At 44.9% G+C, this 13,036-nt stretch overlaps 1 protein-coding gene across 1 annotated transcript in view; it reads left to right on the top strand.

The window, feature by feature from the left end:
* LOC130472687 (complement C4-like) overlaps window positions 1–13,036 on the top strand; it is a 79,903-nt gene that overhangs the window by 15,958 nt on the left and 50,909 nt on the right. Inside the window, exons 8-13 of the mRNA XM_056844099.1 lie at window positions 424–529; window positions 2,614–2,737; window positions 5,213–5,328; window positions 7,562–7,732; window positions 8,574–8,753; window positions 11,261–11,443. Of these exons, the coding sequence (XP_056700077.1) occupies window positions 424–529; window positions 2,614–2,737; window positions 5,213–5,328; window positions 7,562–7,732; window positions 8,574–8,753; window positions 11,261–11,443 (880 nt within the window). The remainder of the gene's footprint in view (window positions 1–423; window positions 530–2,613; window positions 2,738–5,212; window positions 5,329–7,561; window positions 7,733–8,573; window positions 8,754–11,260; window positions 11,444–13,036) is intronic.

Here is a 13,036-nt window from a genome sequence, read left to right as displayed (position 1 = left end):
GTGCAGGGCAGGGCCTCAGACGATATTAATTGGTGGGCAGGTTGGGTTGCTAGGTCCCTCTTTGCCACCGGTGGGAGGCTTTTAGGGCGGAGCCTGAGGAGGGCAGGGTTTGTAGAGGGGAGGGACTTCAGTGCCATAGAGTCCAATTGCCAAGGTGGCCATTTTTCCAGGGGAACTGATCTCTATTTGCTGGAGATCAGTTGTAATAGCAGGAGATCTCCAGCTGGTACCTGGAGGTTGGCAGCCCTATGGGCAGGCATTATAGGGTCAGAGTCCTTCAGGTGTCCTTATCCCAGACCGAGAGGAGCTTTATAGCCCTTTGAATTGTGGTCTCTGTTATTTATGTTTGCTAGCAGCCTAGTTGCCTACCAGTAACCTTGGCTGACCCACCTTTGAATTCTCCCTGGCCTTCTCCCTCAACAGATTTTTCTACGGGAAGGGGGTTGCTGGAACAGCCTACGTGCGATTTGGCGTCAGTGATGACGATGGAGCAAAAACTTACATTCCAGGACTGGAGCAACAAGTCTCAGTAAGAGGAAACTGCTGTCTTCAACACCCCGTCCATCCACAACCCCCTTTTACAGAGAACTCTGGATGGTTCTGCCTTCCTCCGTCCCTCTCTGCCCCTTACGAGGCATCATTTGGTACCTTAAATGAACATGCTGGTGTTCTGATCAACTGGGAAGTTGTATACGCTGCCAGGATACTGTTCCCAGTTGTGTAGGGTGATAGATGTGGTTATTTAAATTATTGGTATGTGCTGAAGCTCTCTATGTTCACGTGTCCCAGGACAGTTCAAGACATGAACTCTGGCTCAACCCCTAAAGTCCTGGACAGAACTAATTTCTAATAAAATCTATCTTTTGAGATGTTTATTTTATATCTTTATTTACGAGGTTTATGTCCCGCCTTTCAGCCCAATAGGAGCCTCCAAGACGGCTAAAACCAGAGCAGTGTGAAAAACATATAAAAAGAGGTGAGGGAATGTCAGACAAAAAAAACTTCCCGGTGACTCACGAAAGCTCATACCCAGGCAGAAATTTTGTTAGTCTTTAAGGTGCTACTGGACTCTTGCTCTTTCCTGGTGGAAGACAGTGATAGAAAGGGATATCTGAATCTCTCTATTGAGACCCCTCTAGCCTCAGATGGTGGGGGTACCCAAAGCAAGGCCTTGGAAGATGCCCTTATGGGTTGGGTAGTCATCTGCCAGCATGTGAACACTTCTTTGTGTGTTGTTTGGCATACCCCCAATAACTGTTGCTGGCCCTCCTCCCTGGTTTCGGTGCTGTGGGTTTGTGTATTTATGTTTTTATTGAATTACGTTATATATTATTTTAAAATTTTAAAGGTCAAATATTTTAATATTTTGATGTTCTCTGCCTTGGGGACCTTATTAAGGCAGCGTAGAAATGTTTTAAATAAATAATATGGGATTAGACAGTTCTTAAGGTAGGCTGGCCCTAAACCATATAGGGTTTTAAAGGTCAATTCCAGCATTTTGAAATGGGCCTGGAAGCAAATTGAGCCAAGACCGCAGAGTTGTGGTCCTATAATAAGCAAGGAATCTTGTAGTATAAACATGAAATGAGTCTTTGGAGAGTTGTCCCATATGCACCTCAAATATGCAGTGAACAGCCACTGAGGTTTATGAGAATTCTGGCAGAGTCTTTGGGCTCTGCCTGGAGATGTCCCTGGGGTGGGTGGAATGGCTTGTTCTGAAGTCCCATACTTCCCAGGTGCACACCCAGCAGATTTGGATGAGGATCACAGTGTATGGAGAGAGGGAGACCTTCCTCCATGATGTTTTCCTGACCTGAGATAGTCCTCAGTGGAAAAATATAGCCCCCCAGGTCCATTTCAGTTTGAGAAAACACTGTAAGGGAAGGTCAAAGTCCCCTCCCTCTATGGTCCCAATCTGAAATGGGCCCAACCTCTGCACTTGGGAAGTATGGAACCTCTGAACGTACCTTCCCAGCTCACATGGAAAACATTATGGGGTGGATCCAACTATCCTCCAAGGCGACATTCCTCCAGCCTAAGGGAGCCGGTCTTCCAACTTAAGTGGCTCTTCCTCCTATAGAAGAGCCAACTTATGGGGTGCAGTTGTGGCTCAGTGGTGGAGCATCTGCTTGACATGCAGAAGATCCCAGCTTCAGTCTCCAGAGTTTCCTGCATTGTGCAGGGGGTTGGACTAGATGACCCTGGTGATCCAACTCTATGATTCTATGATATCCACTGGCAAGGACCAGGTAGGCGGTGATGTGAAAGACCTCCGCCTGAGATTCTGGAGACTGCTGCCAGTCTGAGTAGACAATACCAACCTTGACAGACCAATGGCCTGATTCAGTATCACACAATTTCATGTGTTCCTCCCAACTAAGTTGGAGGAAGTCTCCTTAGGCTGGAGGTGGGCCTCAAACTTTGCTCAGTGGAGTGATAGGATCCACCCCGATGTGTAGCTAGGCACCATTTTCTCTGCCTCCCCAGGGTGTAGTTGGGCACCATTTTCTCTCTCTCTCTCAAACTTGGGGCCCAGGAAATTCTTGTCTCGCCTTAATATAATATAATTTATTTTATTTTCCTTCACCTCCAACCAAATCCCACCCCTACAAGGTAATCAATGGGCATGGCTCGGTATCCCTGAAACGCAGCCTCCTGTCGGAAAAACTGGGGCGTCCTCTGCAGGACCTAGTTGGAACAGCGCTCTACATCGCGGCCACAGTCATAGAGACAGCAAGTAAGTTTGGAAACGGGAACCCCTTTATCCACTACGAGCAGGTCTCAATACACTGAGGCTAAGCCAAGCTCATTGGTATTCTCTCATGCTTTGCCTGATGTAAGGAAATGGACTTGCAGGTCCTGTTTCCCCTTTTTGATCAAGGGGAAAAAGTTCTACTGCCATCCCAGGTCTCTACCCGGTGAGGCAACACTAACAAATCTGATTATCTCCTGCTAGACTGATTTGTGCATCTATTGCTCTGTATCTGAACTGGTATCTAAAGGTTCCACCTCGTACCTGCATGACCCTCTTCACTGGTACTAGCTAATATGGCCCAATTAAAACCCTTCATATCAGAAGTTTATTACAGTCCCTAATCATAGGCGCACTGTTATGCTCGCCAGGTTGAATATCCTGCCGACAGCAGAACTGAAATAATGATTTGATAAGATTCCATTCTCAGATCGCTACTGTGGTTGTGTATCAGGGGCAATATAGAATAGATCACCTTTTTTAAATTCTGTGATTATGGATTGCACCCAGGGCTCTCTGGATTGCTCCTATTTTATCTAGATATCGGCTTCTGTTGAGCCATGGGTGGTATCGCTATTGCTAGCAGACTCTGACCCAGAAATAACTAAATGCTTTGCAGAATATCTGGCAATAGTAGTTTCTTTACAGTTGTGTTGAAATGATTTTATTTGCTGATTATGAACAAATTGGATGGGGGTCTATGTATTTATTCTCTTATGAGTTAACTGGAGGTATTATCTAATTTATTGTTTATATATGTAATATAATGTTTTAAGTCCTTCAGGATATTATAATGTTTTAATGTTGTCTTATCTTTTATGTATTCTTTATGCTCAAGATCTTTGGTCATATGTAAAAAGGTAAAGGTCCCCTCTGCAAGCACCGGGTCATTCCTGAGCCATGGGGTGACGTCACATCCCGACGTTTACTAGGCAGACTTTGTTTATGGGTGGTTTGTCAGTGCCTTCCCCAGTCGTCTTCCCTTGGTCATATGAGTTTAATAATAACGGAAAGGCTAAGACAGCCAGCGTAGTGTAGTGATTAAGTGCGGTGGTTTGGAGCGGTGGACTCTGATCTGGAGAACTGGGTTGGATTCCCCACTCCTCCACATGAGTGGCGGAGGCTAATCTGGTGAATTGGATTTATTTCCCCACTCCTACACATGAAGCCAGCTGGGTGACCTTGGGCAAGTCTCATGCTTTCAGCCTAGCCTCATAGGGTTGGTCTTGTTTTGAGGATAAAACAGAGAACAGTGTTGTAATCCACTTTGGGTCCCCATTGAGAAAGAGGCATGGTATAATTATCTTAATAAATTACTAAATGTCCTGACTATTTGCTAAATGGTTTATAATCCCCATGTGTTCTGCTCTCAGGATCTAAACGAATGTTGTTTGATATTCGTAAACAAGACATAGAGCATTATGGGGATTGCTGGGGGTGGAGGAGCTATACTGTAAAATGATGCTTTGTTTATTTATTTACTTGGGATATTTCTTTGCTGCCTCTTCAGAACCTGCTTGAGGCATCTTACAATTAAAACCATGTGATAATATTAAATCAAGCCATTGGATATAAGCAGTAGGGCTGTGCACCATTTTTTTGGTTTTTTTCGGGTTTGGGTTTAATAGACCCGGAAATATTCAAATATTCAAAAAAGCCAAAAAAGCCAAAATGCCGTATCAGTTTCCCTCATATTTTCCAAATTTTTTTTCCAGGTTTATTAAACCCAAACCTGAAAAAATACACGGTGCAGAGCTGAATTCTGGTCTCGGCTCAGCCTAGCGTTCAGCTCTGCACTGCCTGCCGCCTCTGGTAACACCCCCCTCCGGAATGCATAATAATAATAATCCATAAAACAGAAGCAGACCATTAAGAAGCTGTTAAGAGAATACCCCTAATTAAAAACCTAGGTAAAAAAACCTGTGTCTTGGCCTGGTGCCTAAAGGAAAATAAAGTAGGTGCCAAGCGAGCCTGAAGGGTCAGGATGTTCCAGAGGCGAGGTGCCACCACAGAAAATGTCCTGCCTCATCTCTGAAGGTGGGGGCACAGAGAGTAGGGCGTGAGAGTCCGATCTTAACTGACAGCCTGGAGAGAATAAGGAAGGAGACAGTCCTCCAGGAATCCTGGCCCCCAAGAATCGGCCCATACAGATCAAGTCAGTTATAACAATAAGGTGTCTTCCCACTTGCAGAGCATTTCAAAATGGCCATAAACCCATAAATGGCTGGGCACTGCCAACATCCCCCATCCAGTCTCTCCTGCCAGATGCCTCAAGAGTTTTGCAATTCTCAGCACTGTAGTTCCATTCCAAGTAATACAAAATGCATCCTGAGCAAAAGAGGTTTGGGAAAAGATGGAAGAGCGCTGCAGAAAGCACTTGCCAGGAGCTGCCAGGAGCTGAAAGGAGGGAAGTCTAACATGTGTCTTTTATCCCATTGCCTGTTTTCCACATTCCTGCAGGTGGAGAGATGGAAGAGCAGGAACTTGCATCTGTGAAATTTGTGGAATCTCCATATTTGCTGGACTTGTCCAAAACCAAGCAGTATTTTGTGCCTGGGGCACCATTCGAAGTGCTGGTGCGTGTGTGATGTCTCTTCCAGTGTAGCCTGTCCGGTGTGGTGTCAAGTGTATTTTGTTGCCAAAGATGTCCCATAATGAATCCTAGTTTGAATCCTAGCTTTTTCTCTCTTCCTCTCTGATACTTTTCTCAAACCCTTCTCACCTGTTTTCCTAGAGCTGCATCTCATAGCCACTGGGGGTCACTGTTCTACTAAGAGAACTCTAAAATGCAGAATACAGATTTAAGAACATAAGAAAAACCCTGCTGGATCAGACCAAGGCCCATCAAGTCCAGCAGTCTGTTCACACAGTGGCCAACCAGGTGCCTCTAGGAAGCCCACAAACAAGCCCATAAACTTCTGAATGTTCAGCAGTCTTCCTTGGCTACATTTTCAAGAAAAAAGAATGGGAGGGAGTATTTCTCAACGAGGAGGGAGGTTTTTGAATCACACATCTTGCTAGATTGTGTAAAACACTCTTTTGAGGTATAAGGTCTTGCTTTGAAAAACTACATATTTGTACTGAGGAGAGTCTTGAACTCTAGTACTATTTGGGACTCACAGAAGCTTTGGAGAACAGGAAAAATTCAACATGCAATATTTGGTCAATTGGAGATAAGCACATTAGATACTAAACCAGTTGAAGGAGATGCTGACAGAACTTCAGTCTGTATACTGCATCGTAGGTGGAGACTGAAAGCCTGCCATTGTTAGTTTGATTGTTGTTTGTTGCTGCTCTTCTTTAACAGCTGATACAGGTATTCTGGTGAGATAGTCACACCTTTGCTTTCTGATGGTTCAGTGTACACAAAATTATTTAAAATATTGTTTAAAATTACATTCAGGCTATGTGTGCAAAGTGTATATAAAACATAAATGAATTTGGGTGCAACCCCCAAATATCTCATTATATATATGCAAAAATTCCAGTATATGGAAAGATCCAAAATATGGACCACTTCTGGTTCCAAGCAATCCAGATAAGGGATACTCAACCTGTATATCCGATTCTCAACATGGCCAAATCTGTGGATACCTAAATCCAGAGACTGGGACCATAAACAAACAAGTCAGATCTTTCTACAAATGCCCCAGGTTTGGGGGTTGGGTTCCCAGACCTCCATTGGGGGCGGGGGATCCTCTGTCCGCAAGTGGGTGTTCTCTGTTGCTGCTCAACTTGCTGATGGGGGGAAAGAGGCACTAAAATGGAAGGGATGTCAGCAGTGTCACAACACGCTAATGTCACTTAGGGTACACACAGGAAGTTACGTCAGTGTGTTGCCAGCCAACTAGTAGGTCTCACCTATTCCCTGCCAGCTGCTGGGTGGACGGGTGCTGGCAATATTATGAGGGTTAAACCCACCCACCCCCAGTAATAGAAGCAGCAACTTTAGCTTTAAAAAATGAATTACCTCACTGGCCATTGCTAGTGGTTACACAGTATTGCCTTCCTTCAAGCCTTAGTTTCTGTCAGGAGGAAGGGGAAAGGGCCCTTTCCAGGACTGTTTTGAACTTTGAAGGAGGACTTATCATTACCAGGTCCACCAGCAACCACTGGGCAATGCTACCAGCTGACTTGCATGACTCACCTAGGCCCAGATGCTTTCTGTTGTTCAACAGCAGCTACCCAGTGAAAGCCAATGCAGTGTAGTGGTTAGAGTTTCAGACTAGGATCTGCAAGACCCAGTGTGTCAATCCCTACTGGAGCAATCTGGAGGGAGACAAGGAACCACACTTATCAGGAAAGAAGGTGCTGACTTCACTATCCTATCAAACTGGCCTTTCCTCTTGCTGCCCACCACGGGGTTCTTCTTCTGTCCTTTTCATGCACCAGACATTGCTCACTCCAACACTGGGCCCTTTCAGGACGGGCAAACTGCACAAGGGGGAAGGATGAAGCTCTTTCTCTTCGTATGCTGTGGTCCCAAGCCTAATTGGGCCCTGCGCACCAGGCAACTGCGCTTCTAGAAGGGAATTCACAAGTGCCTATGAATCATACAGAACCAAGGTGGACCAGGGGAAGGTGCAGTTCACGCTTTTGGCTGCAGAGGATTTTTCCATCTCTTAAATCCAGGGAAAACATTGCCTTAGATTTTTGGCATTGCAGTGTTTGAGTCACAGAAGCAGGATGCTCTGTTTCTTTCTGGGAGAATAGTCCCTCGCACTCGCCTAATTGCTTGCATCTTTGTGCTCTTGTGTGTATATACACAACTGGAGTTCATAAACCTCTCTCTTTCTCTCCCCACACCAGGCTACTATTTCACTCTCAGATGGCACACCTGCCCCCCACCTCCCAGTTCATTTCTCCACCCTGGTAGCTGGGGGGACATCCCCTGATAATGCGGCAGTAAACACTGACAACCGTGGGGTCGTGACGTACAGGATCAACATCCCCTCTGGAGCAAAAGAAGTCACTTTTACGGTATAAGAATCCTTCCTGCACTGGAAGTGGGAAGGGGTAGACTTGAACGTTCAAGAAAGTGGGAGAAGGGGGGCGGAGAATGGTTGGGAGAAGAAAAGGAGGAGGGGCACAAGCCCTGGAGAGTGGGTCCCCCATCTTGTGTAGCCTGTGGGCACTTTTGGAATTTGTAGAACAAATAGTGGGTGCCACCACAAAATGGCTGCCATGGCAGGAGTGACTGATCACAAAATGGCTGCCTTGGCAGGAGTGACTAGGGTTGCCAGGTCCCTCTGCACTACCGGTGGGAGGTTTTGGGGGCAGAGCCTGAGGAGGGCAGGGTTTGAGGAGGGGAGGGACTTTAATGCCATAGAGTCCAATTGCCAAAGCAGCCATTTTCTCCAGGTGAACAGATCTATATGGGCTGGAGATCAGTTGTAATAGCAGGAGATCTCCAGCTAGTACCTGGAGGTTGGCAACCCTAATGGTCCATGGCTGAGGGACCCACCAATCGTGAAAACTCTTCGGTGATTCCTAAAGAGGACAGCCACTCTTCCAGAGAGAACCCGGAAGTACTGTCGTACCTCTCTAGTAATCTCTGGAAACTCTATGGAAAACCCAGCAATGATGTCATGCCATCTGCCCAACTGCCTTTTTTAAAATTGTGGAGCTGAGAGATCCCTTTCCACCAGGAGCGACTTAGCAAGCCTGGAATGGGGTGAAATTGCATTTTCTGCCTCTTTAGTCAGTGCAGCTGATACCTCTGGGGAAAGCCATGAGAGTTAAACTATAAAACTTATGTTAGTTTATAGGATCTTCATAGCTTTGCTAAGTGAGCCACGTGTGTTGTTGTTGTTCCACACAGATAACAGCGGGGACGGAGTCTCCGGCCGAAGCCACGCTGACCGCAAAAGCCATGAATTCCGAAACAGGCAGATACTTGATTATCGACAGTCCAAAACACCAAGACTTGAGCCCTGGAGAGACCCTCAATCTGGGGCTGAAACATGTTGGACCGGATGACTTCTCCCACTTCTACTACATGGTGATTCCTTGTGGCATGGTGATGCACCTCTCCCCCTCTCCTGGCTGAATGACCCTCTGAGTTTACCAGGACTTCTCATCTCTCAGTTTGTTGATCTACCCCTTGCCTGTTTTATTTGTTAAAAAAATACTTACACCCCATCGCTCTGTTAGAGGGGAAAAGAAAAAACAACCCAATCCTTCTTCAGTGGTAATATCCCAGCCACTCACCAGATGCAGGATATTCCACCTCCTTAAATAGCAGAGTCTGTGAACATGGAGGAATTTCTAAACAGCTCACATATTAAAGGTTAAGAAAACTGTATGTAATAACTATTCACAAAGCCATTCAAAAACACACAACATCTTGGCTTAGGAGGCTTCTAGAACTTTTACTTCAGCATAACTCAAAAAACAGACATTGTAACAGCAAGAGAGAGAAAACCAGTAAAGAGACAGTGGCAGAGTTAACTTCAAGAAGAACAGTCTTCAGAAGGGAACGGCAGATTCTGGAGGATGGAAAGCATCTTTTCAGTGTATCTGACCTCTTTCCTCCTGAAGCCATAGAATTTCTCTCGTTCAAATTAGGCTCCAGAGACTTTCCAACTCTTTCCTAGTGGCTCAAGGCAGCTTAGAAATCATAATGTAAAACATCACAATTAAAAAAACAATAAAATAGAACCACAAATGGCCCCTCCGCCCAAATATACCTGGCAGTTTTTTTTCTGCCGTCAAGTCATAGCTGACTTAGGGTGACCCCCATAGGGTTTTTGAGGCAAGAGATGTTCAGATGTGGTTTGCCATCACCTGTCTCTGTATTGCAACCCTGGTATTCCTTGGTGGTCTCCTATGTAAATATTTGCCAGAGTCAACCCTGCTTAGCTTCTGAGATCTGATAAGCTAGCCTGGGCTATCCAGGTAAAAGCAACTGAAAAGGCCTTGCAGTGCCTCCTAAAAAATGTTCTAGAGATGGTGCTTGCCCCCACTTCCTCAGGTAGCACATACCACAGATTGGGAGATGCATTGGAGAAGGCACAGAATCTGGTTGATGACAGATGGGCTACCTTAAGAGGGAGAACAGCCAGTGGGTGGCAGCCTGAGGAACGCCGTTGGCCTGTGAGGATACATGGAAGGAGACGGTCCTTTAGACATGCATTGAAGCCACTGGAGGGATGAAGCTCAGGGGCTCTTATCTGCACAAACATATATAGAATTAAAAATATGTGTTTGTTTACTTCATATTTACCCCACTTTTCTCCACAGTGGGGGCCCAAAATGGCTCACAGCACTCTCTACGTCTCCATTTTATCCTCATAATATCCCTGTGAGGTGATTAGGCTGAGAGGGTGTGACAGGCCCAAAGCCACCCTGCAAGCTTCCGTGGCAGAAGTGGGGTTTACACCTGACTTTCACAGACCCTTCTTAAGTGCTTTAACCACTTCCCCATGTTGGCTTTATATAAATGTATATAAAATAATATAAATATATAAAATAATAAACCTATGTAGTGTTGTAGAAATTTATGAGCTGGATTTCAGAGTTCATGACACAAAGACCCGGACCACTTGTCTTGGAAAAAACAGATTTATTTAGCAATTGCTAGTCCCAGCTTCTCACTCTTGAGAGTATAAAATGGAAAAGCTCGGCCCTGAACAAAGGTGTGTAAGATCCTTTATAGATTTTGGTCAGTTCATTATACATTCAAAAATACATCACACATGCATTATACTGTTGATTGGTCATGCAAATCTTTTACAGTTAATTGGTGGATTTAATATGTAATTCATTTGTCCATTGGCTTACTTATACAGACATCTTATTGGTGAGTTATAAGACAGAAATTACCTGATTGGTCAAATGAACTTGTGCAAAGAGTCCATTGTTAATGCACCTGTTACTTTATCTGGTAACAATTAATCTTTTCCTCCCTAGCAGTTCCCAGACATCTTGTCTGCTTTACTCTGTTTGTCAACCTTGGAAGAACAAGTAATATTGTGTAGTTATCTCTTCTTGAATTCTCTTTTGTCTGTCTTTAACTTCTAAATGTATCTCTCCAGAGGCCCTCTGAGTTTGGAGTTTAGTAATGCTTTCTTATTTATTTATTTTTATGTTAGAGGCCTGTTGGTTTTCTAAAAGCCTTCTGCTTCAGTAGCATAAATAAACAAGCCTTTCTGAGTGTACATAGTCTAGCTCCCCTAAACCTCACTCTGCCTCTCAAACTGGTTTAAATGTATGAAAAGATCATGCGGTGCTGTCATTCCTGATTATACCACTTCAGACGGCAGGTGAAAGCATCCAATAATCGAATGCTTCCTCACATTAAGAAAAATTCCATCTATACGAACAATTATTATGTCAGACTATTCATCCTTGGATGGGAATTTATTATGCTCGAAGCATTCAAATATATAATACCCACCTATAATCCAGAAGTTATAGGTTTTATTTGCAAAAATAAGATTGGTATGGTACAGTTAGGACTGCACCACATTCTTCACCTGTTTGTGGGAACTGTCCCTTTGCTTCCAGGTTTTGAGCAAAGGGGACATTGTCTCCGCCAGCAATGTGACCCGTGGCTCCTATATTGTGGTCCCCGTCCACATCTCGCCCAACCTGATGCCGGCGTTTCGGTTCGTGGCCTTTTACCGCGTGGGGGACCAAGTCGTGGCAAACTCCATCTGGGTGGACGTCGTTGACACCTGCGAAGGGAAGGTGAGTAGCACTTGCAATGAGCTTGCTTCCACGAGAAGTCTTTCCCAGAATCCACCGCTAAAGGCTACAGCACTGAGCTGTATGTTACACATTTATTTATTTATTTATTTATTTATCTATTTATCTATCTATTTATTTATTTATTTCATAATCCGCCTTTCTGACTGAGACTCAAGGCAGATTTACACATTAATGCCATCAACAGGATGAGACATAACTTAACTGAAAGTAGCTTAACCAATTTTTCGTGCTAGGAAAAATTGAGGGCAGCAGGAAAAGAGGAAGACCCAATAAGAGATGGATGGACTCAAAAAAGAAAGCCACAGCCTTCAATTTGCAAGATCTGAGCAAGGCTGTCAAAGATAGGACATTTTGGAGGACTTCCATTCATAGGGTCGCCATGAGTCGGAAGCGACTTGATGGCACTTAACACACACACACACACAGCTTAACCAAATTGGCCTTGATAAAGTGTGTGTGTGTGGGGGGGTGGTGGAGTGTGTGTGTGTGGGGGAATGCCAGGGGTTTGAGTGGTAAACAGCCCTTGCGATGCATTTACACCCGGAAGTGCTGCATCGCAAGGGGCCTTTTACTGGGAGTTTTAGTAAAGGCCCTTTGCAATGCAGCACTTCCAGGTGTAAACCGGAAGTGACGTGATCATGTTGGCACAGCCGTGGGCGCAATCTTGCCTCACCTCCGCTCCAAAACCTCCCACTGGAGGAGAGAGCGAACGTGGCAACCCTACCCATTTCTTCCATTCCTGAACCTTAGCAATATTAATTCCCTGTGGTATTTCATGCCCATACTTCACTTGTCATTTTTTTGTAAAGTGCAGTATATACCCTGCAGGGCCTGCAAGATAGAACTATTCCACCAATCCTACAACTGAGGGCTGCAGTAAATTGTCCATCGGTGCTGGCCTCCCTATCCCTCACCCCACTTTCCGTTTATTTTGTGGGGTCTGACTGCTCGGCCGAGTCTTCAGTGGCTATTGTTATTACTATTGTTTGAATGAGCGTCATCTTGGTATATTTATATTTACATTAGATTAATAGTGACAATTGTTATCTTAAATGAGAAGTGTTATTGTTTTATATTGTTTTGAAATTATTGTTACCCAACCTGAGCCTGGCCTGGCTGGGAATGAGGGCAGGCTATAAATTTAAATAATTAATGAATAGTAATAATGGTGGTGGGGTCATATTTACTCCAGTCATACATATCTAAAGGAAGCTGCCATAGCCCCATTGGAACATGATGTTACCTCCCTGTAGAACAGGGATGGGAGCTCAGAGAGTGGACTTTCCTTTCCTCATTGACTTATGTTTAAAAATGCCACAGTCCTCACACCAAATGTGTGTGTGTAAAGTGCCTTCAAGTCGCAGCCAACTTATGGCGACCCCTTTTTGGGGGTTTTCATGGCAAGAGACTAACAGAGGTGGTTTGCCAGTGCCTTCCTCTGCACAGCAACCCTGGTATTCCTTGGTGGTCTCCCATCCAAATACTAACCAGGGCTGACCCTGCTTAGCTTCTGAGATCTGACAAGATCAGGCTAGCCTGGGCCATCCAGGTCAGGGCCACACCAAATAGCCT

Source organism: Euleptes europaea, chromosome 1 (genome assembly GCF_029931775.1).
Source record: "Euleptes europaea isolate rEulEur1 chromosome 1, rEulEur1.hap1, whole genome shotgun sequence".
Classification (NCBI taxonomy): Eukaryota; Metazoa; Chordata; class Lepidosauria; order Squamata; family Sphaerodactylidae; genus Euleptes; species Euleptes europaea.
The sequence above is the reverse complement of the archived record's forward strand: the minus strand, read 5'-3'. Positions and strand labels throughout refer to the sequence as shown.